Source organism: Haemaphysalis longicornis, unplaced genomic scaffold (genome assembly GCF_048455015.1).
Source record: "Haemaphysalis longicornis isolate Haplotype H1 unplaced genomic scaffold, Haemaphysalis longicornis Haplotype H1 scaffold_4, whole genome shotgun sequence".
NCBI classification, from domain to species: domain Eukaryota; kingdom Metazoa; phylum Arthropoda; class Arachnida; order Ixodida; family Ixodidae; genus Haemaphysalis; species Haemaphysalis longicornis.
The window spans coordinates 119,697,216-119,721,246 of record NW_027526361.1 but is presented as its reverse complement, the minus strand read 5'-3'; the positions used below and the strand labels follow the sequence as shown (position 1 = coordinate 119,721,246).

The following is a 24,031-nucleotide window of genomic DNA, read 5'->3' as shown; positions in this document are numbered from 1 at the left end:
ACAGCCGGCCAACTGCACCAACAACGTATATCACACGGCACACTAAGAGCCTTGGCCTAGCCGTGCCTTCCGCAACATCAAACTATAAACGAAAGCGCTCAACCACACGTACAGGGCCCGTGAGAACAAATTCGTATCACACTCTACCATTAAAGGAACCAACCCCACGGAGTGTGTAAATGTTCAAACTTGACAACTGAATGAATAACACCATGCACTCTTAAACGTTAAACGCATGCAGGAACATTCTTTCACTCTAAGGAAAGAAAAAGGCACCCAAACAAACCCGAACGTACAAAATTAGGCTACTCCTGTAACAATAACAAAACGTTTTAGAAAGCTCAGCGTCTCCTCACGCACTCACGGACGCCTGTTCTTTCTGATTGTTAATCCCCGTTGCGGTTTACTTGCTGTCCACTTGCGATGTACTGAAAGTTCCTTTTTCACTACTTCAGACGTTCGCACACAAGCGCCAGAAGGGGTCCCACTTGTAGATTCCATGGCGCACCATGACCTCATACCAACGAACGCAAATAATGGGCGACACAAGCCTTTGTACCCAGAGGTAAACTCCCTACTGTGCTGTAACAGCAGCTCTACTTCTCAAGAAGACAGGGTTAAAACCGCCAAGCTGCGCTACTCGCAAATCACACGCCTTACGACAGCTGAATGCAACCAACAAAGGTACTCGGGCTAAGCACCCCCGTTTTTTGCCACACAAAAGGAAGGAGCACAAAGCATGCACTCAGCGGCTCCAACTTCGCGTCCCTGCGGTTGCATGAGAGGAACGCAGTATGACAGCTACAACCGGAGGCTACGCCGATACATGAGCCACCGGTGGCTTTCATTAATTAAATGAGGAGCCCGAACTTAACAACGGGGAAGACAACATTGTCATATTTTTACCGAACTGAGGTGTCTGCTAGAAGCCACGACTGGCTCATCGGCAAAAAGAGGCTCGCGAAGGCGAACTGTGCATCAATCTGTCATGGATGCGTATATCGGGAAGATAAATCGCGCTTTCTGAAGGCGAATTTGAATGAAAGTGAACAGTTGCTTGCCGGCATGGGTGTTGCGGTAAATCTTCTGTCTGATGTTGAGCATGTGACCTTACGATAGCATGTCTGGGTCCTGCAAATAACCAAAGATTGTCAGTCTGCACGATATGGTGTACGTTCTGTCTTTACCGACGTTCAGCGTAAATGTTTGATGATGTCAGACCAACTAACCCTCTAGACAGCTTTGTATTTCTGCGCGAAAACTGTAAGTGTAATATTCGCAGCTATTTTTTTAGGCTTGCTGTTTTATAGAATCCTCATGCGTATATGTCATCCCCTTCGCCCCCCAATGCGAACAAACACACAGACACTCGCCAAGGCCAGAATTCCCGCATAAAACACGGCCAGGCCCCGTCCTTTTCAATTACAATGATGCCCTCTAATTCCAAATAATTGTTCCATGAGTGTTGAGCTTTTGTCAGCTTGAGTTGTGGTTATGAAAACTATATGGGCAAACTATGGCTCATTGAAAAAATGCGGCACAGAGAAAAAATTACACCCACCTCCCCGAAGGGAACCATGAGTAGGATGCGGAGCGTCATGGGGGTTCCGTTTGCGTTTCCGTTGTTTGTTAGCCAAATTTGGTGGAAATGTAGTGAACCACGTAATGCTCATATATCCTACTCATGGTTCCCTTCGGGGAGGTGCGTGTAATTTTCCTTATTGTATGCGTATATACGCGAGTGAGACGAGATTGAAGTGGTATCTAAAGGTCTTTATTTAGGTTTGCACATCTTCTTACTGTGAGTATGACGGCCTTATGGTCGCTGAAGTGCACAGTCAGTGGATCTCGTAGCAGCGGTTGTATGCAGTCGTCGCCGTTGCAGTTGATAAAGACGAGATCGATACACGTTCCGTGGATTGTAGTTGGGTGTAATTGCTGGTAATGTTTGTGCTGTTGCTCTCACTTAATTGCGTCAGCACACTCACTGACGGGGCTGTTGCTTCCATCCTACTTCATCTGAAGAATCACGGAGTCTGCGCAAGCACAACCGGAGTTGCTGTTGTTGTTGTTGTTGTTGTTCCTCTTCTATGGCACGTACCCACGTGGGGGATTGGCCATGAAACGGTGGTGTGCGGACGCATGACCACCGCCGACGCCGCGGGACATACCCCCGAGTATAAGACGTGGGGGATTGGCCAAGAAACGGTGGTGTGCGGACGCCGGACCACCGCCGACGCCACGGGGCATACCCCCGAGCATAAGACGCTCCGCATCTAAAAGTTAAGGGGCACCTTTCCGACATCACGACTCCCGAGATGGCCGGGCTGACAGCCGTTCAGCGGGCTGTTTGATGGCTAGAAGCACAAGACCGATTCAATGAATCTGCGATCCTTACAGACGCCATGAACATCCTGCGCCGGCTAAAACGACCAGATGAAACTTCCGAGTTCATCTAGAATATTCAGCAACGAGTCATCACGATTCGGACCAGTGGACGTATCGTGACCTTTTTCTGGATTCCAGCTCACGCAGGACTCCATCACCCAGGCTCAACCCGTCTTGTCTGAGCATAAGTATTCCCCTAAGCTTTCTTTGGTCATACCACCACCTGGATCTTAAGACGAGCACATAAATGAGGACTATGAGAAGACACAGGGAGAACCTTCACCTATTTTGAGCTCCGCATTATACACCCGCTTTATGGGGAAAAGAACTCTCAGCAATGAGCGGCTCTAGGAGTGAATCGTCCAGACACTCCTCAGCACCGACCCAGGAAATGGCGCGCTGTAATTCCCAGTATTAGAATTTGTTAGGAAATCTTGATGATTCCGAATATTCACGTTGCTCAGCGAATAACGACCCTGCACACATTCTGGGAGACTGCTCTCGCTTTGCCGACTGTCGACAACAAGCCTTCAAAAAAGTAGTATTGTGAAGCCAATTATTGGCTTTACCGAAATCTTAGTCCAAGCTGAAAACGGCGTCTTCTGGCCGATCCACGGAACTTCCTTGAGACATACAGCCCCTATCACTTTCTTCAGCTTCCTACCAGCAGGGAGCATATATTTTATTTTTTCACCAAGTCCTATAACCCTTTCCCGTACACACCGAAATTCCCTAAAGCGAAAGAGGGCGTCATTGTACCCTTTTTGAATACAAACACGTGTTACCACCACCTGTACCACAACCACGAGATCTAGGCTCGGGGGCGACCTTTTTTTGTGTCTTTTCGTCAAATCACTGTTCTCAACTTGTATGTTTTATTTACTATCGAAAAAATAAAGCACCCATGTATTTTTTTAGAGGCAGAGCATCTGATTCACTCGCCTTGTCCCTCCGGCGTCGTCGTCGTCGTTGTCGTTGGCGTTGTCCGCCCCTCCCCCATTCTCCTCGCCGCGCCAGCTGCGCTCTCCGCCGCTCACCCCCTCTCCTCTCGGATAGCGAACACTCTCTTGCGAGGGGCATTGGATTGGATTGGATTGGATTGGATTGGCTTGGCTTGGCTTGGCTTGGCTTGGCTTGGCTTGGCTTGGCTTGGATTTGGATTGGATTGGATTAAAGTGGATTGTGTTGGATTGTGTTGCGTCATAGCCGCGGCAGACGCGCTGGGGCCGGCGCAAGTGCAGTACCCTCTCATCCGCGGTTTCCTCTCCTTCGGGCGCGCTGCGCATATAACCGGTGTGCCGTTCTCCGGCGAAGCAACATCCAACGTCGTCATCGACTGGGACCGGCTTACTCAGTCCCCTCAACGTTATGCGCGCTATAAAACGCGGTCCCTTCGCCGCTCCGCCTACGCGTCGCATCTACACAGGGGTTCCCGCGAGGGGAGGGGAGAGTTTTTTACATTAATAAACACTTGAAATGCCTCTTATGTATTGATGTTCTGGCTCGAGAATTCTTAATGTGCTTTTTCTTGCTCAGCGATGTTTACAAATATGAAGAATATTTTCAGATTTAGTTGTTCGGCAAGGTTCTGGCTTATAAACTTTTATTTCAACGATTCTTTTAACTTTTGGCCGGACGGCTCAATCGAGGCACACAGACTGACAGACAGACAGACAGAGAGACAGACAGACAGACAGACAGACAGACAGACAGACACCATAATTTTCGGTCTTAAGTAGCCTAAGAAAGAATATTGTCTTTAAAAATAAGTGCTTTTGAAATGTCGTAGTCATTCATTCGGACGGTCGCTTGTTTGGCGAAGTGTCACACGGTGGGGGAATTAACAAGGTGACAAGGATCAAACATCTCATTTCACAACAGAATCCTTCCTAGAGAAGAGATCTTGATTGTCCTTCCCTTGTCACGTCCTTGTCACCGCTTGTCTAATAATTGTGGCTATGCTCCGAACTAAAATTCCGAGAAAGATATAGCATTAAACGTATGTTTGCTCTTGCGAACCTTCATTGACAAAAACCACAAATACTAACTGCACGTTCTGAAATACTATTGTTTGTAAATTACGTAACAAAACACAACAGGCAACTTCGCTGGACATACATATCTTGACGGCTGCAGTGTATCCTCATTCTTTTTTTATCGAACGCACGTTACAAGTTGTAGTGAAGCTTCAAAATTTCTCCCAACCATTACTATTACTTGTCGCTCCCAGAAAAACGAGGGCAAAAGACTGTAGGACTGACTGCGATGGTAAACTACTCGGGTTTCATCAACAGACACTGAAGCAGAAATGCTCTTGTAGTGTTTACGACCCTGGGCCCAAAGAACACGCGAGCATACGCAGTCAGGGGCAATCATAAATCGCTATACCAAAGTACTTCTGGCCACAAGATATTAGGAAGCCAGATTCGTGTTGCTGCCTTATATCAGTGACGTCACGAACAAGAACTTGCGCAATCACACACAAATCGATATTTTCACTAGATGATCTTGCGGTTTCTAAGGTTGGCAAAGAGTCGCTGAGTGCACTAGACAACCGATGAGATCCCGGACGTTCAGATTTCACAGAAATGCGTACCAAGGCACACAGAAAACAAGAAACGGCCGCGTTCAATCTCTGTGGTGATGCTCTAGCACAAATCACTGGCCCACTTAAAGTGCTGAGAAACACAAAGACACGTAATCGCAGAAGCACGCCAAATTGAATGAACGCCATTGAAGGAGGCTAGAGCTAGCAGGCCACACCAGAAATGTGCTGCGCTGCTCATCTTCGCTCAAGAGAAACAAAGGCTTTTATGAAGGTGACGGGAAACAACCACTTCACTAGTGGGACACATTGCACCATACGCTATTAGTTTGGCCGTAACACAACCCCAAAACTCATCACACGGACAGCGAACACAAACGAGGGCTTGCCTCTTCATGCATTTCTAAGGTCGGAACGATCAGGAGAGAAAAATCTCCGGTTACACGGCAAAAGCCATGGGGCCTCCTTACAGGCGAAACTGTTGTGTGGCACACCCTAAGAAATCACCTCAGGTGGGATTCACCTCAACTCCTTAAAATGACCACTCAGTGTGAACTAATGAGTGGTTTTGGCGAATGACGAGGCGCAGCATGATATTAGAGTAAAAAATACAATATTCGCAGACTCTGATCGCACGCTTGGCCTCGTCATTCGCAAAATTCTCGCATTTGGTCAGGCTGACTGGTAAGTTTAGGGTGTTGCGCTTCAACCCACCTGAGGCGACTTCTCAAGGCTTTATTGTTGTTACACCAAGTTCATAATATGAACGAGGGTGCTGGGCGTTATTGCATGCTGTAAAGATATTTTTTAAGGAAAGTGGGATGAGTTAGAGAAATGCAAACGACGAGTTCAGTTGCAAATCTCAGCGACGCCCATAAAAAACAATAAAAAGATCCTCACATTGCGCTGTTTTAGAAACGACGACGCATAGGCACGCGAATACTTTCTGCATGAGCTGCGTGTTCAGCGAGGGTTTCAACATCACGCCTCCACGTTACTTGTGCCTATAACGTCGTGTTCCGGTGGTGTCATGACAGTCGTTTCACTGCAGACGTTTGAATTATGACGCCCACTCCATATTTGTGGCGTCTCGTGTTAAAAACGACTTGCCTCAGCGCTCTCTATCATTCTGTTAAACGCATGACGAGCGCATGACTGCGGACTGACGCTTTCCTCTTAAATTAAAAGAAAAGCGTCTCTATTCCTTGTGCGTACTTTTGCTACGGATATAACTTGTAATGGATACTTAGCGTATGTGTATGATCCCTACGGCAGGCTCCGCATACTGTAATACAGTGGTAAACAACTGCCCTGCAAGATAGAGGCGTCACACCAGCCTAGTGCATGAACGTGGCTTGTCCGTACTAAATTTTACTCTTAGGTAGGCTATAGGGAAAATGCACCGCCTTGTCGCCCCGATAAACAATGAAAAGTTTGATTGGATCCAGTCTCCACAGCGCAAGCAAGAACGGGAGCTTGACAAATTCACTTCAGTGTCCCTTTAATGCCCAGAGGGCAACAGCAAGAGCACTCTACTGTTACTGCTCAAGTAAAAACGAATGAGCAACTGTGCGGTGCGATCTATGCACCAGAATTTAATATGCTGTGCTAAAACGTCCCCTCTTCAGCAAACACAGCTTCACACACCAGATATGACATGCCTTTAGAACCATAACAGAAATGGCTCTCCAAGGTCAGACTTGTGAGCGGCTACGGCAGGTGACTCGTGCGGCAAATTTCAAAATCATGGGTTTGTTATTTACTACTTCATCAAGAAGTTAGCACATTCATGATTCGACAATGCCTCCGTCGGTTGCGACCGTGGTGCGCGTGTCCTTCCATATTTTATGGCGTCTGGCCTGGTTTCGATCTAAGGCACGCTGATCTCACCTCTCCGAGTTAAAAATACGCACAATATCGCCAAGGCTACCAGACCACTTATATCTCTCTCCAGCTCGGTCCTTCGTGTTGCATTTGCGTAAACTTAGAAAACAATAGTTAGATCTGCTTGAGCAGTGTTTTATGGACGCTTCTTTGATTGCTGTGGTGGTTAGTAGTCAGGATAAGAACTTTCACCGAAAATCTATGCGGCGCCTCTCTAATCGTCAGACTAGAATATTTGGTCACGGTGATAGTCGTTGTGTAGCTGCGCATGAAGCACACCAACTACGAATTGTTAGAGTGCAGGTGTTTTTCTGGTTAATCCAGAGCAAGTAGTTGTAACATAATATCAGATAAAATTGCTAGAGAGGAGAGCAAAAATACAGATGAAGAAATTATCTTTATCTCGGCACTGAATTATCAACGAAAAATCTTACAATATTGCAGCGCTGGTATGCAACATAGCTAACAAGGACAGATGATTGGAGATGCACAATGTGGGCTTTGCACAAATGTACATTAGCGGTAGGGTACGACTAGCTGCCTTCATACTTTAGAATTTACCAACGCGTGAGCTGTTCCAAAAGAAAATTACTACGGTTATACTTGCATTAAGTCACGAGAGGGCAACTGGAATTGTCCTGGGCAACCTCAATTCTGTTGTTTATAAATTACACCTTGTCGCCGAGTAACGCAGCATTGGTAATCCTTATATCATACCCGACTTTCTAAGTGTTCCGAACTGTCGGTGAGACTCACTGCAGCAAAAGTAATCCATCTCAGACACTCGCGAAATGCATTGTTGGCACAACAGAAAAAAAAAAAACAGCTGCGGTCGAAACGTGTCAAAAGACTTCCGGTAAAGAGTCCGCGCAATGACGTCTCCTGCTCTGCACTGGTTCCGTTAACGAAGCTGCACATGCATCGACAGCGACAGGCAGCGCCGCTCATTTACCTAGCTTTCTTGGCTACTGATCGCCCCTTGTATGACTAATCAATATTTCCGAACTGAAGGCACAGCTGTTTTATCGACGCGAAACGTCCGGCCTATTTGAGAGCGCCCCCTCTGATACCTGCGCGCTTTTGTTTGTTTCACGCTGCGCGACATATTGTGGTTCACTTGCGTGTAGTGGCGGTGTTCTGTGGGCGGTTGACAGCAGGCCAAGATTAGAGCGAGGGGTATAAAAGCGGTTGACCGTACCATCCGGCCATTTGAGATCCGGTAAAAAATAAACTTCCGGCGACCGGTGCGTGGAACGTTTTGAAACAAAAATACCACAAAAATATTATAGCCAACAACTTGGAAGCCTTCGTCTACTTGCACAATGAAAAAAAAAATACAAATTCGAAATCGTACGAAAATTAGTTTTGCCACGTTGCTGACCAAATTGAAATGATTAACGGGAAGACGTCTTCACTTTGTTTTGGGTCAACGATTGGCTGATTGACCTCCCTCCTCTCGAGTGCATCGCGATCGGCCAAGCAAAAGGTGAAAGGTCAAATCGGCTAGACACAAACATGTCGTAATTCTTGGTTAAGGAATCGCGTACGTACTTCACGTTAAAAGAACGTGAGCAAAAAACGCTGACTCTTTGTTCCCTCGTCCTTGTTATTATTGCCTTAGTAACTTTATAATTGACAAACTTAACGTCAAAGTGTGTGCGTGCGTGCCTGCGTGCAAGCGTGCGTGCGTGCGAGTGTGTGCGTGTGTTGACACACACACACACACATACACACACACACACGCACACACGCACACACATTCACACACACACACACACGCACACGCGCACGCACACACACGCACGCCAAGGGGCTAACGTGCTGAAAGGAAGCAAGGAGTGGATTCCGGAGGATCGTACGTGTGGTTGGCTTCCGTTGCGTAATTTGTTTTCTTCTATTAGGCCGAGACTCATCTTCTCTACCCACCTTCAACTTCTGTCCATTTCCTTTCTTCTCTGGTTGACTTCCTTATTTTCCGGTTTGTTGTAGCCGCAAGAGCACGAAGCGACATCGACAGCGTGTAACGAGACAGATGGCCGGAAGCGTTTTGTTGTTCGTGCTGTGCTTGTCGATGTGGCACGGCCCATTTCTAGGCCTGCGGTATTCATTTTTATGTGTTTTTTTTTTGTTTTTTTGCTGACTGCTTTCTTTCTGAAGTCAGACAAGCGCATCTCTTTTTCTCTCCACTCCGCCACCGCTTCGGTGCTTGGTCCGTCGACTCCTCTCGCACTATTTCAATTTGCCCCTTCTGTCCGGTGTTGTCAGCGCTCTCAGTGCTTCTTTGCTTCCGTTGTTTTGCCACGCGTCTCTGCAAAGGTTTACGTGGCTTTCCGCGCTCACTTGACTCTCCGTGGTTGGACACATTGTAGGCTGGCTACAATTGAGGGAACGTTACGCAGAATGGGAAAAGCTGCAATAAATGTTTCGGGACAGTGTGAAATGAAGTTTTGATGCTTAGCGTTGCTGGGATATTACTGCTAAGCTGTTTATGCCTTCGGTTACGTGAATTGTTTTTTCCGTGAACAAATCTGTGAGTACGGAAACTCATCTCCCATGTCTGATGCAAAAGAGCGAAGAGTTGATTAGCGCGGGTTGGTCTGTACGGGTTTATCTTTAAAGCTCATGGCGGATCATAGCTTAAGGCTTCCGTGTGGGTATTTGTACGTCTTTTATTTTTACCCGCACTTGCTGAGTTCAACTGTACAAGTGGCCGTCCTCCATTTTGAATTTCCTTTCCCCCTTCTCTCATCGTGATGATAAGGCCTCGTATATATCCGGTTTGCCGGGCGCCGGGGGCGTCAAAATTTTCCAAGTATGCGGGACAGTAAACGACTCTGTGCTTAAACGTGCTCTGCTCCGATTTTTCGTCACAAATGGATTCGTTTACTCTCCGATTCCAGACCATCTACAAAGATTAAATGACGTCGAAAAATGGCTATAGTCCCAGCACGACTTCCATCACGACTTCATACCTTTGCTCGAAATGGTGTGTCACCTTAGCTTCGGTAGCCGTCCACCTACACATATTAAAATGGCTCGTGACTTTTCAATGCAGATTTCCAATTCTGTCTCTAAAACTGTTCTCTCGCGGTAGGGAATCGATTAGACCTTAAGCTGAAGAGAGTGAAGTTGTTGTAGGATGTATTGAAGAAGCAAGAGAGGGTGGCGCGAAAGGTAAACTATAAAAATAAGCGTCTACCGCCTGTAACAACGCGGCATCCTGTGTTATAATGTTTACCTACTTCCGGCCGAACTTTACAGCTTTCGCCAGCTAGACTTACGAATGTCGACTGTATCCCTGATGGCGGCCCTAGGTAGCCTACTGTGACTGGCGGATTTTTAACACTTTAGTTTATTTCGCAGGCCAGGAATACTCACTGCCATTTTCTTGTTTAGTGTTCTCAACAAAATCGCTTGTCGTTCATTTGAGCGGGTGTTGGCGTGCCATACCTGCCTTTTTTCTTACAACGCTTGATTGGCTTTAACGCCCTTGCTGTGACGCGCTTAATTAAAGAACGCCCTCGGGAAAAACTGCCAGAGCATTTTTCCGAGCTCCCACGTAGAAGGCATTATTCAAGGCAGCTAGTGCCAGTGCTGTCCCTTCTTTCTCTGTTCGAATTGGGAGAAATATTAGCCGCAGGCAATGTTTTAGGATTAAAAGACAACTTTGAAAGTGAGCGACAATGCGCCGAACAATTTCATTCCAAATCTTCAAGAACAACGGCAGCGGAACGAAAACCAATGACTAACAACAAAATTAGCACCGCAGAGTTCGTGTTCCAGAAGCAAAGATAAATACGCTTCCGAATTGTGGTTCCGGTCAGCTTAGTAGGCATAGAAGTAAAAATGACGGAACATATGGCAGAAAATTAGGTCTGAACACCATCCTGATAAATAGGACAGAGGCACAGGCAGGGCTATGATTAAATTAATGTGCTGATAGTTTTGGCTGGTGTGTATTGCCGTAGCGCCAGCTTATATGTGAGTCATGATTACAGGAGTTATAAAATAAGGAGCGAATCTCGCTCGCTTCATGTGTGGACATTGTGGCGCATAACTCAAACAAGACAAAGAAGTAAGAGCAGAGCGAAGACAGTAAGGACGTTGTGGGCGCAGCCCATGTGCCTTCTCTGGGGACACAAAAACAAAACAAAAATTCGAAATGTCAATTGTCATTCCCTTTGCGACGGTGGACGACCAGAGAATTTGTAGATAACACACATCACGCATGTGTTTAAGGAATGAAAATTTATTCTTCGTTCCCATCAAGGAATATTAATACTGATTACGGCTTTGTAATTAATCAAAAGTGCAAGGGGTGGGGTTATATCATAAAAAGGAAAGCAGGGGCTTTCCGTCTTACTCTGTCAGAAACTCGTGTAACTGTCAGCAGACGGAAATTCAGTTCCACGCTGCCCATTTGAAGTTTTAAATGTACACTTTCTAATTCTAATGAAAACGTGAATGTACTATCCTGCCTAATTTTAGTCATACATGAGCTGCAATCGCTCACGACTAGAAAATAAGTCTTTGCATTCTCCGAACGGCCATAATTAACTGAATTAAGGAATACACAGTGAAAGAAAACACTCTCAAACAAGCGGAACAGCAGTCAAGTTGGACCAAATGGGTGCACAAGCGCAAAACTATAAAGGAAAACCAACTTGCTGGTCCTTCACACCTACGGTCCTCTTCCGTCTGTTTAGTGTTCTTTTTTCCGACATGCATAGCAACCAATCATACGAGGTACCCTGTTCACTAATTAAATGTTGATTAGTTACCGAACCTCCCCGGTATTGATATTCTCAGAAAGTGTTGCACCAGATATAAACATACTCTGTTCCCCGTAAAAAGAGACATTTTAGTATCGTCAACGTAATCATTCAAATATGGTGCATCTCACATTTCGATCGTCGCGGTACATTAGTTTTATAGCTCCACGTTTAAGCTTCGTTTAAAGCCATGAAGTACTTCCGTTTTAGGGGTAAGTAAAGCTACCACAGCAAAAATTTGACTACGAGACAGAGACACTAAACCTGAAAGAAGCTCCTGAGCGGAAAGTCATTGCTTTGTGTCATCCCAGAAGAGCGGTAGTTTTTAAACAGCTAATCTCCAGCCATCTCTTTTTGAATCATTTAGGCGTGCGTTTAATGTAGCATAGCTTTGAACAATGCAGTCAAGGGAAGCGCGCTTTCTGCGCTACTGAACGCGGTACTCATCTTTCAAGTTTTGAAAAGACGCGTTAATTTCGTGTTTTTATAAAACTTAGTTCCTCATGCGCCTTTGATATACAGTGCCAGTGCGTTAAGGCAACGCTTTTCGCAATTTTTGTCCTGATACCGTAGCACGATGAAAACGTTCCTCCAGTTTATGACCCCCGATGTGTTCGATAAAGCAATCCATGGCGCTGTTTGTTGATCGCCATGGCGCTTCTTTCTTTTTTTAACACTGCAGCCAAGGCCCCAATTTGATGGTTTTATTTTATTTCATTTCAGTACCTTAAGCCGTGAGCATCCCCAACGCCAACGGTGGAGAACTAACGGCCGCTACAGGTCCCACGACATCTACTGAGGCAGCACAAGAACTTGCCATCCGTTTGGCCGCCACCACAGGGAACGATTATCATTGCAATCACAGAATCCCAAGCCGCCTGCCGCAACTTCCTGCTAGGTCAGATATCACTCGCGACCCTCAAAATTCTGCAAATTGTGAGCCAGCTGCCGGATATGCACAACATCTGGGCACCCGGTCACGAGTTCTGCGAGGGATACGAGGCGGCACACGCCGCTGCCCGCGTTCCTACCCTTCGGTTATGTCTTGTATTTCTCACAATCTGCGATTACGTCTCCTATTTGCTTACGTACTTGTGCTGCTCGCCATTCTGAAGAAGAAAAAAAACAGCAACTACGCCAAGCACAATAACACGCTTCTACAAATGCCACGCGGGAGTTGATGTCAACCCTGGTATGCAACGACGAAAGCTTCGCGCTATTTAAATTCCTTCATGTGCGTGGTATCCGCCAATTTCATTTGGTGAGCGAATTTCCTTACTGAGGGGCACTTCAATGTCGCAAATGCTGTATCAACGGTAACTAATATGAGCAGACGTCCTTATCAGCATAAGTACAGATTCGACTAGCTCTCGCGTAGCGAAATCCTGGTGTTTGAACAGCATTTCCGTGTGTCGAAAGCCTCGTTTACAGCCGCTATTGGTGCATTGCAAAGAGTTCTGTGTAGCGCCTTCACTTTAAGGATGACTTTTATGCAACGCTATGTGTGACCCAACTACACGTAAGAATACCATCCAGAACGTTCTTCTTGCACACAACGAACTGCAGTGTGTGCCGAATGGTCCAACACCTTGCTGAAAAAATTCCACTGACATCCTCATTGCTGCTAATCGTCGAGCCTGAACGGCCAACCTTGTTCCTGGGAGAAAAAAAACCACCCTTAGACCGAATATGCCATCTTTTTCCAACGATGCGACACCTCATGCACATACGGAATGACCGCCACTTGGTACCTCTGGTGCAGTTACTGCTGCATATGTACTTGTTTTCTGTGTTTACTTGTTTCTATTAAAGCACTGGAACTCACGAGTGTCGGCAAAATATCCAGTTAGGACTGTAATTTCTCGAAGTAGTTAGTATTCTATGATCAAAAACCTTCAAACGGAAAAAGGAAAAAAATTCCCATACCTGAAACACTCACCCTCTTAAAAGCAATACAAATAGGCGAACACTACTCAGGTGATTGAGCCTATGTTCGCTATTTTACACAGCAGATATATTTTTTCCTAACTTTTTTCGCCGTAAGGCTTTTCAATGAGAAGGTGCGCTTGCAGTGCAAACTTACATTCCGACAGACCAGGTGAATAGAGGAATTTTCACCTCCCCCAAGACAAGCCCCCTGTACCCATCAGCTTGGCTTGAATTTGGATAGCCCGCCGTATTCCTTACCGCGATGGGGAGCTCATAACCGCGCTAATCCTACGTAGACTTCGTTTCACCCTTCCATGAGGAAACAGGAGCTTTTCTTAAGTATTTTTTCTAGTACTTCTGCGAGCGGGATTAGTGCTCCATTTGTTTTCGCGGTGTATGGTATTCCGTTTTCCTACCTTCGCAACAAGCTACCATCAGCCGCCCTCTTTTGAGCAGCAGTGACACTCGTCTTCCGCGCTAGAGTTCAATTTCGTGTTCCATAGCCTGATGCAGCGAGTCTTGGTTTCCCAGTTTATTTTTTGTCTAGCATGACCTGTGAAATATGCGTGGCCAAGATTAAAGTAAATAGAAGCCTCAGCGTATTGTTTCTGCTACATGGCATCGTTACGCCCCAAACATTGAGCAATATACAAGAGAAGTACAGATTTTTACTTTGTTTATTAACACCCTCACCCTTGACTTTATACAAGACAAACAGTCGGGTTGTGTGATCCTACAAGGAAACGTTGGCTTCTGAAAATAAATACCCAATTTTTGCCCCCTACATTGACAAAGGTTGCTGATCGCTTCGGGTTATTCACGTATGTATGATATTCAAAGTAAAAAAAGAAAACGCTTCGCACAGGTGACGCCTAAGAAAGATGAAGTCAGCCCGATGATGACGGCTCCACCTATCTGTTTCTTTCCCCCTCTCTGTACCATAATTTTATGTTTAGTAACATCCACGAATACTTGCGCTCGAACCACCACGTCAGTCTTGCGTACACCAAATTCGCACTTTTACCTTTTTGCTGCCAGGCGTCGCATAGGCCTTTTTTACCCACTGAGTGGCTTTCTGCTCTTAGCCGGTACCCCCGTTTTACCGCTGGTTCCGCTCTTCTCGTTCGGTTGGCACTAAAATCCTCAAATACGCATTGCGTGCAAGAGGCGCCGTGCGTGCGCAGACGCCCACACTGTTTGCGCAGTCTTGGAAACACGGGCAAATCTCAATTTGATTGCTACCCGCGAGAGCCCGTGTACGTGTTTCCCACACGATATCCGTGCACTAGCAACGCGTACACATGAGAAAGTGCGCGCTGTTAAGCTGTAGTGTGGTGAAAGGCAGGTCCCATTGATTCCTTCTATCTTTGAGTGCATCTTGTTTGCTATTATTTATTGTTGTGCTTGTTTCTCGACTAATTACTGTGGACAGTGTTTCCTAGACTTCGTCTTTTTTTTCTTTCTCTCTCTAATTGTGTGTGTTTTCTTTAGTATCCTCTCTCTCCTTTGCCCCTCCTCTCTACCAGCTTGTTATTTCTTCCCCCTCCCTCCACCAGAAGGTGTTTCTGTGTCCACTCCTAGGTTGGAGAAATTATACCGGCTGGCCGGCTTTACTTTCAATCTTTTTATCGATAAATTTCTTCATTCAGTCATTTTCTTCCTCGGATACCACAAGCGCGAGTTTGGAGGGAAAAAATACTGCATTTGCGTTTTTTTTTGCCGACGAACCTAGAATATCAAATATTATCCAATCGTTAGTTTCCCAGGATGCGTAAAGATCACAAGTTTGTAACGGCCATTCATTGTCTTACGTTGTTGTCAGACGTTAACCAGAAACTGCAATAACATGCACAGGAATTCACCTAACAAGGCCATAATTCGTGCTTTGTAGCTCCAAACGTTCACAAGTAAGGTAAGACACTTTTGAGGCAAGAAAAGTAACCTTGTCTTAAATTTGGAAAAGTTCAAAAAAAGAAAACAGGATAGCCTTTTATTACATTGGTTTTTAACTTAGAGAAAAATGCCCGTCTCATTTGAAAAGCAGTGCATTTTCCAAATTGAGCCATTTCTTTTACGAAACCAAAAGTAGCATGATGAATGAAAAATGATGGACGAAAAATAATGAAATATCTAAATCCCTAGCTCAATTAACTACAAAAAAGCATGACACGACCTTAATTTGCGAACATTTTCACTGGGAATAGTTTCTTCTACAAACCAAAAATAAATAGGTAATTTTGTAAAATCTGCAAAGTATTCGCAGAAAAACATCCGAAAATAGCTTCAATAGTTTTCATTTTCCAACGGTAAATGTTTTTAATTTCTCGTTAATCATCGAACGTGCCTGTGACACGAGCTGGTTTAGAGATTTTTTTCATTTGAAATAAAATTGAGCGGCCGAGGTTGACTTGAGAGGCCGACGTTCCGAGCGACCTTTTGTTGGGACGCTCGAATGTTGGTATTATACAGATTAAGACGAAGCACTACAAGCAGTCCATGTTTATCAAAGGTGGGTGGTTATCTAAACAGGGACGGGTAAATGTCCAAGTGTTGTAATAGTATTTTTTAGTTTAAAATAAAACGTCGACCGGACACACCTGTGCAGTCTCTCGTGAAAACAATCCAAACTGTTCTCTATGACGACGTAAGGGCTGGCTGAGAAAGGGTATAGTGAATTGTCCTTACTTCATCTGTTTTCCTAAAATAGTTGCTAAATTGTTGAAAGTTGTTTCTTTTTGCAGTGCATCACTCCTATTGACAAAAACCGTCATTGTTAATTTTCATGCGCATTTTATTATTTGGGTCACTTTAAGTTACTAAACATTTTTTTTTACTTCCATCATAATTGAACTCATCGAACCGGTTGGCGAACAGGTTCGGGAGGGTATTTAGTCGAACTGGACCTGAACCCGAACAAAATAAATTCACCGAACCCGCGCCGTAACCGAGCCAGCCTTTTTTTCAGTTCCACAGACTGCTTTTTGAGCAACAATCATTGCCGAATAAAAGTTAGATTTATTAGTTTCCCTTCCTGGCAGGTGAAACTGAGTCTCTTTTTTTTTAAAAAAACGAAGAAACAAGTCACCTTTCAAGCAATAAGATCTATTCCTTTAATTGCCATGTTATAAAATATAAACACACCAGCCTCAAAGTGAGGGGTGCCCGGATTACAGGGCCAAATAAATTGGCCCTGTAGAACATGAAATTTTTCTTATTCATGATGTCAGGCTTTCAATGATACCAACGGCGAACAGTCGTATTTAACACCAAAAAACCAGGTGCGTTAACAATTTATGCATCCATCCTTCTTTTTTTCGCATGCTTAAGGCCGCTTCCTGGATGTCTCATCGTTATTTTTTTTTTTTTTGCGTAAGTCAGAGCGATAAACTGTCCCACAGTTTTCAGTTATCAGGGCATGAAAGTAACACCCAAAAATGTACTTGTTCTAGGAAACGCACGGTTAGCTCAAATACAATCGAACAGTACACTTTAGTTTAGAAAACACCGAAATAAGATTTAAGCAAACGAATGCCCATTGAGAAAGCGTACCACAAAGCCATAAAACGTCAATACACACGCGCACACCAAATGCTAGCGATGAGAAATGCACGTTACTTCCATTCTCTGCGTTCAACCAGAGGGCATCGACAAACAACCGCTTGTAACGGAAGCTCACCTCGTAGTAACAGAAGAATGAAGACAAGCACTGCTTCCGGATGACAGTGCATCGTTGGTTATGAACCGGCGTCACCAGCACAGCTGTTCGCTTTTCGGCACGTCAGAACTGGAAAAGATTCCTACCGCATCGGGAACTACGTGGCCCGCGCACGTTTTGACATTGGGTCACAGCGCCAGCAAAGATTGGGCACACAGGTCGACGAGGCTGCGATATCCGCAGAACGGGGTGGTTCGTTTGTTGAGGTTGCAAGAAGCGCGTAGACACTGGCACGTGGCATGGCGAAGTCGACCTCGGTGGGGATGAGTAGCCGTGCGGGCGGCGAGTGAGAGGGGAGCGCGAACACGGCGTCGCATCTTCGACCGCGGTTTGGGGCTTACTCCCGCTCGGCAGGCGATCCCGGCTTCTTTTGATACCGTGGGAGGGTCCACGTGGTTCTGTGAGCTGCTCGTGACGTCAGGTAGCGATCGGAATGCGCTGGCGCCCCCTCGCGGGGAACGAAACGGCGCCGTGCGGCGGCCGAGCTCCAGTTTGCGCTGGTCGGGCTCGGCAACGGGGCGCTTCTTCCGGCAACGGGCTCGGGATAGCAGGACTGAACGCGCTGCTCCGGTGCGTCGCGTGTGGTGCCGAGCTTATTTTGGGTGACTGCTTATGTCCGGAGCGCTTCATTGGAATAACTTAGACATGTGTGGGTGTGCGCGCGTGTGTGTCGACATGATGCATTGAAGAAAGAGTGGTTGTATGGACGCATGGTCAGGATTTCCTTATGCGTGCAAGTACATAAGCATAGTAATAAGCAGAATGTCATAGATGGGTGACATGTAAATCATGAATAGAAAATTACATCTCCTCTAAAGGCACCGGCTGTGTTTGGCCTTCGTGTTGAACAATTTCTTCAGGTTAGGGGCACAAGGTAGTTTCGAAAATGAATGTGTCGTAGCCTCCAGCAGTGTGACATATACGAATCTGGTTAAGTCTGCCGATTCTATGGCTGAAGCGACAGCGAGTGATTTGTCCCAGTCGTTCTGGAATGAAATTACAAAAGATTGCAGCTATTTTTTGTCACAGCACTCATACAACATTTAACTACTTGTGCCCTCCATGTTTCTTGCCTGGTTAACTGTTCTGTTCCGGTTTACTGTTTACAAAAGCAAATAAAATGTACTTTTCAACGTTTTAAACGGCCACATGCATTCCTGGGCTCACACTTGCTTTCGGGTTCTCCTGAAGGTGAGGCAGGAGATGGCAGCGATCGTGTGGCTGCAATGAAGTAACGGGTCGAGTAACGAGGCGGTCGCAGACCCTGAAAGGTTCGCCTTGTTCGCCTTCGCCTTTCTCGGGGGTGAGCTGAAAGCGTCGATGTAAATTTATTTGCGTGTATAGTTAGATGAACAGGCCTGTGCTCTCTGGTACCAATACAATGGGAACCGGGCTCGCAACATCTCCGGAGGCCGAGCGGGCATAGATGTTTACGCAGCGCATCGACCACATGTCCTAAGGCCATCCAGAAGGCGGTACAAAACTACCTCGAAGTATCGGTGTTCATGGAACTTGGGCTTTAGAAATAAATAAATCCAGTGTCAGCGAGATAATGAAGGACGAATTCATAGTGAACTGATTGGAATGTATGCAGCGGAGTACAAACGCCTGCTTATTGCCTAATACAAAGCTTTTTTTAATGACTAGGCATTCTTTTAAAATGTATGAAGTAATACTACGTGGTTTAAAACGGGGACAAGGTTATTGGCGAAGTTCCCTTGCTGACATTGGGTGGTTGCACACCCTGGCTGTATAAAAAACAAAGCAAATACAATGGCATGAATCCGGTGTCTCGGTGCTCGCAACAAGCGACACATACTGTGGTGCCTAGCAATTTTCTACCGTAATGACGTACACGAACACGTACACGAACACGTACACGTACACAATGACTTGGCAACACTTGATTCAGCAGTGAAGGTGGCATGCGTTGTGTTTGCGCAATGTTGTACCTTCTCTGAGGGGTGCATTTTTACTCTTCATAAAAGCACAGTTTCCAATCATTGCTCCCCCCATCATAGTTAAGGAGGGGATATTATCCGGTATAGACAGCGCGTAAGACGGAGCTGATAGCGCCGCCAATAACGGACAGGAAAGATCGCGGCAAACGTACCACCTTTTAGGGCTTATGTGTACAATTCCGGAAGTGCGAATTTGGCACCCTTATTAAATGTGGTTTGAGACGGGTCTTGCATAAATCTTATGCCACAAGAAAATATTGTAAAAACACTTGCGTAGTTGCAGAACTCAAGCAAACTGGTAAATAATTTTGTTGAAAACAAATCCAGCAAATTTGTCAAATATTAACGTTGAACACCACCACCCTCACTGTAAAAGTTTGCTCTGCGAAATTAGCCATTTTGTTACAATTCCGCACCCACTGAATTTGTGAAATTAACAACAAGGCCAGCAATCACGGGTTTTCGTAGTTATCTAAAGAACGTAATATCCGCCATAGCTTCCTGCTTTGTTGAGAACTGTCTTATGCATGTAGAACGCCCTGTGTTCTACATGCTAGTAAATGAAAATACCAGTAAATGAAAATTTCGGCACCTTCTAGGTGTAATGAGGGCAGAAGAATGAAAGAATGGAGAGACGAAGAAGTTGTTTGCTCGAAGTCGGCGATGGTAGTGCGCCGCTGCCAGATATTTGAGCGAAACAATGTGCAAGAAAAAGCAGGCTACAACGTGGCGCACAGGCTATTTCCTTCTCTATCTCTTTGCGCGAGTGCGTAGGCGAGCGCCCACATACATACGCACACACTCACGCACGCGGTCACACATGCACGCACGCACACATTGTCCAGTCGTAGTGCTAAGCCAACCGTACCCCATTTAACAATGAGACACACACTACAGCGATACTTTGATCTGTGTTGCTTTTCATTTTTTAACGCACCCAGTCGTTCTGGGACCTCTAACTTACACTCGGTCCACCACCTACTTAAACGCCTGTGAGTCTGTTACATACCTGACGTTATTGGCTGATATAACCACTTCACGAAACAAAGTGTAACGCAAGGCCTTACCTATCTTTGAAGCTTGGAGGGCTGTAACTACAGCCTGAACTAATCAATTCAAAACTTTATAGGCTTACCTAGGCGATAATGCTGTGCAGGCTAGACCGCAACCTAAAAAAATCCTAGTTTTTGTGCTCCAATGTGGTAGACATCACTAGCTTTATTACCCATAATTTTGCCTTAAAATACGGATACAAAACGACTAAGAAAAAAGCTCGCTACATAGCTGAAGTGTCAAAAGGATGACGACATTACAATGAGCGAGGGTCAATCACGTGTTTGACCTTACGAGGGTTGCAGAGGTACAATAACCGTGTTGCGATCAGTGACCGGCCTTTCAAAATTATGGGCGGGTGAAAAGGACGTGAGGTGGCCGCTAATGGCTCTTTTGTTGCGCCACGTAAAAACATGCACTAAAAAAGAAAAAAAAATACAACCGCAGAAACCAACGGTCTAACGGTGGGGTTAACAGAGCGTGAGCGTGAGAGGAAGCAGGAGCGGCCGAAACGCTGTTAGGCGAAGGAAAAAACGACAGAAAAACCTAGTTCTGATGCCTTCTCGCTCGGTGTTATTTCATCAGGGGCTCCAGAAAACGTCGCGATAAACAAATGGTTGAAATCTTCCACAACATCTTGTTCTCCAGCAAAAGCCAGTAGTGTCCGTATTGTCACAGAATGCACCTTTTCAATGAGTCATATCAGCTCGAACATTTCCTGTTTGCACCCCGAACTGATTGTTTTCGCCAATTTTCTAATGTCCCGTCCCCTGACTGCTTGTGCCCACATCGCAGAATAGGAAAAAGAGAGAAATCTCCAAGGACACCCCGCACTTCTTATGTTGCGAATCCGGAAGCATTACGTCCAATTGAACCCCGCTGAGTGCTCCTTAGACTCCGGCGCGGCAAGTAATGCTTTCGAGCTCTTTTGCGTGGTATCCACAGTGTACTGGGGTGGACATATTCCTTTCAGGTGGCGGCCGTAGACTAATTAGGCGCTTCAAACTCTACAATGGTTTTGTAGATGCTCAAGATTTGGAAATCTTTAGCCGATTACACCGAACTTCACTGAACATGTTGGGCCCACCCCAGATTATGAAAGAAAAGGTTGTAAGCAGGGCAGGGTATCGCGATATTCTGGCGAATGGGCTAATAAGAACCGAGTGCAAAAGAAGCAGACGAAACGAGCGCAGGCTCACAACTGGTTTAGTTTGTTGAAACAGCACCTATTTAAGCGTTTGGCTCAACCGGGTATGGCACGTCTGTCGCGCGAAGTCTGGGTTTTTGCACCGACAACGCCCCGTGGATGTGCTTGCAATTGCTGGAAGAGGTCGTCGGTCCAGGGGCGACCGCGAAGTATGCTTGAACATATCAGCAAGCACCTCCTTGTATCATTTTCTGGTGGCAGGCACCCTTATTATTTCTCTCTACGCCCCTCTCCATACTCTTCTTGAGAGGAACCAGCAATTCTAGGGAACAGTGCGAGGCGCTGGATTGGCAAGCGAAGTAGGAATACTCGGGTATTGGTAGACAATTCTCTTTATTTTTGCATATTTTTGCACTCCACGTTCACCGTTATCGCCTTTGGTGCTATGATCACGGGTTTATGCCGACGTGATGGGCTGATGGGGCTCCAGGCTCGTCCCATCCTCTTGAAAATATCGTAGCAGAGAAAGTTTTAGGCGCAGAGGTATGTGAAAACTGAATAAAAGTTCATTTGTGCTAGTCTATTTCCGTTACAGTGGGCTGCGACTCCACTGGTTGCAGCCATCGCCACTGTCATGTGTCAAGGGCACCCCCGGAGGGGAGATGCATCAAAAACCGCCGAGAGAAGAAAAAGGAATACAGAAACGGAAATCGGAAGTGCGCGCCAGGAACGTGCCAATGAACAAACGCCGCGCCTAAACACCGAAGCATCATGGCTAAATATGGTAGCGCACTGGTCAACAAATCCGAGAACGCCGCGCAGGAGGCAAGTGGCGTGATGGCCAAACATGGACACGAAAAGGCAAGGAGCCAATCAGAATGTTCCGCGATCAAGACCAGAGGGGTTGAAAGCAGGGCGCACCAGGAGAAGGTTGGGGGGGGGGGGGGCGAGAAGCGAGCACGTGAGCTTCAAGGAACAAGCCAGGGGAACGCGGCCAGGCCACCGACTATGCCTACCAAGCCTGGGCGGGAGCTGACGGACTTCGCATCGGCTGCCGCATCCTAGGCGCGGCATGAATCTGTGTCTTTGTGACCCAAAGGCGGCGGTCGGGCACGTGCAGCCAACGTCTACGCTCCGTCGAGCTTCGCTTCGACGGCCCTGAAGAGATACGCTCGTGCCGAGACCTACCTGGGACCTTCTGAGGGAGAGGCTACCAGGGGGTAGCCACTGAGGAAATACGTTGGGACGCATCACGCCCACGCCGTCCAAGGAACCACCGTACCCATCGAACGCCGGCACCGAAGCGAGGTGAAGACGGCTACCACGAAGTAGCGGCCACGCAAAGAGTTCGACATGTCAGCGCCGACGACCGGGGTAGGACAGTCCATTAGGGAGAGAGTCGTAGGGAACAACTAGGGAGTTGTGGTGGGAAAGACAATAACGAGGACTCGATGTAGTGAGTGCATATGAACTAATTGTGTAGAACTTTATTGTAGATACTTTTCGGTTTTGATTTCAATGGTATTTGGGGATTTTGTATTTAGGGTTTTGAGTGTTTATCGGTTATGTGCAATTTATTGGGTGGTTTGCTTTACGGTTTTTCCAAGTGTGCATTAAATTGGCGTTGTGTTAAACATGTCAACGGCTTTCCTGCGTCCACCTCTCTGAGCTGGTCAAGATACCCTCATTATCCATCACGTGACAGCCATTTCTTCATGGCGGGCTTAGGACCCTACAGTGACTCCACACCATACGTATTCTTACGAGGATGGCGCAAGAGAGCTAGTAAATTAGCACGTATTGACAAATTATGCACAGAACACGAAGCCAAAGTCAGGAAAGCGAGAGGCAGGCTTGAGATGGTTAGCGCAACGGACGCTTCGTCTTCGTCGCTTTCTCCGGAAGTAGACCACATTCCTGCCTTCGCTGCTTCATAGTTTGATGCAAGTGCTGGAAGCATAACTTGCTTGGCCTTGGAACATATTCCCGTAGCCTTTAATTTGCTCAGCGTCTACCGAGGCTTCGTCATTTTCCCCGCTCATGTTTAAGTGCCAAGCCGGAACCCCGCATCAAATGTCAGTATGAAGTGTTCCTACCAACTGGTCATCAATTGGAAAGATGCTTAGACGCAGGAAGGCAAAGAGGATGAAATTTAACGGGAAATAGCTCAACATTTATACATGTAGCGAGATGACTCAGACGTACAGCAATCAAACAGCCGTGTCCTAAACATCCATCCAGGCTAACAACCTCTCCCCGGCGAACAATGACGCTTGCAGTGCAATCCCAATGAACGGGAAACAAGAGAATGACGAGCTTGAACTCTACGAAGGTGCCAGATGCTATGACACCACTTCATGCGGGCCCAAAAGCAGTGGGTGTCCGAAGTACTGGTCATGGCGGATTGAGTGATTGCCGAAGTGCGAGGCGATACGCTGAGGGAACTGGAGGCTGCACGGAGCGCTAAAATATTGGTGTCAGTGATTCCGACTGCACCGCCATTCCATACCCAATTGGCGAGCGTTCCAATGCCCCCTATGTCGCTGTCAAGGGTGAGGACACTCTGCTTGCCAGTGTACGAGCTATCAGTGAATGAGACGGGGGCAGGGCAACCTTTCGAAGACCCGAAGATCTTGA

General features: G+C 46.3%; 1 protein-coding gene across 1 annotated transcript in view; it reads right to left on the bottom strand.

The window, feature by feature from the left end:
• Positions 1-17,708, bottom strand: part of LOC144180533 (uncharacterized) — a 54,747-nt gene extending 37,039 nt beyond the window's left edge. Inside the window, exon 1 of the mRNA XM_077708863.1 lies at positions 17,195-17,708. Within this exon, the coding sequence (XP_077564989.1) occupies positions 17,195-17,246 (52 nt within the window). The 5' untranslated portion in view covers positions 17,247-17,708. The remainder of the gene's footprint in view (positions 1-17,194) is intronic.
• Positions 17,709-24,031: the final 6,323 nt, after the last annotated feature.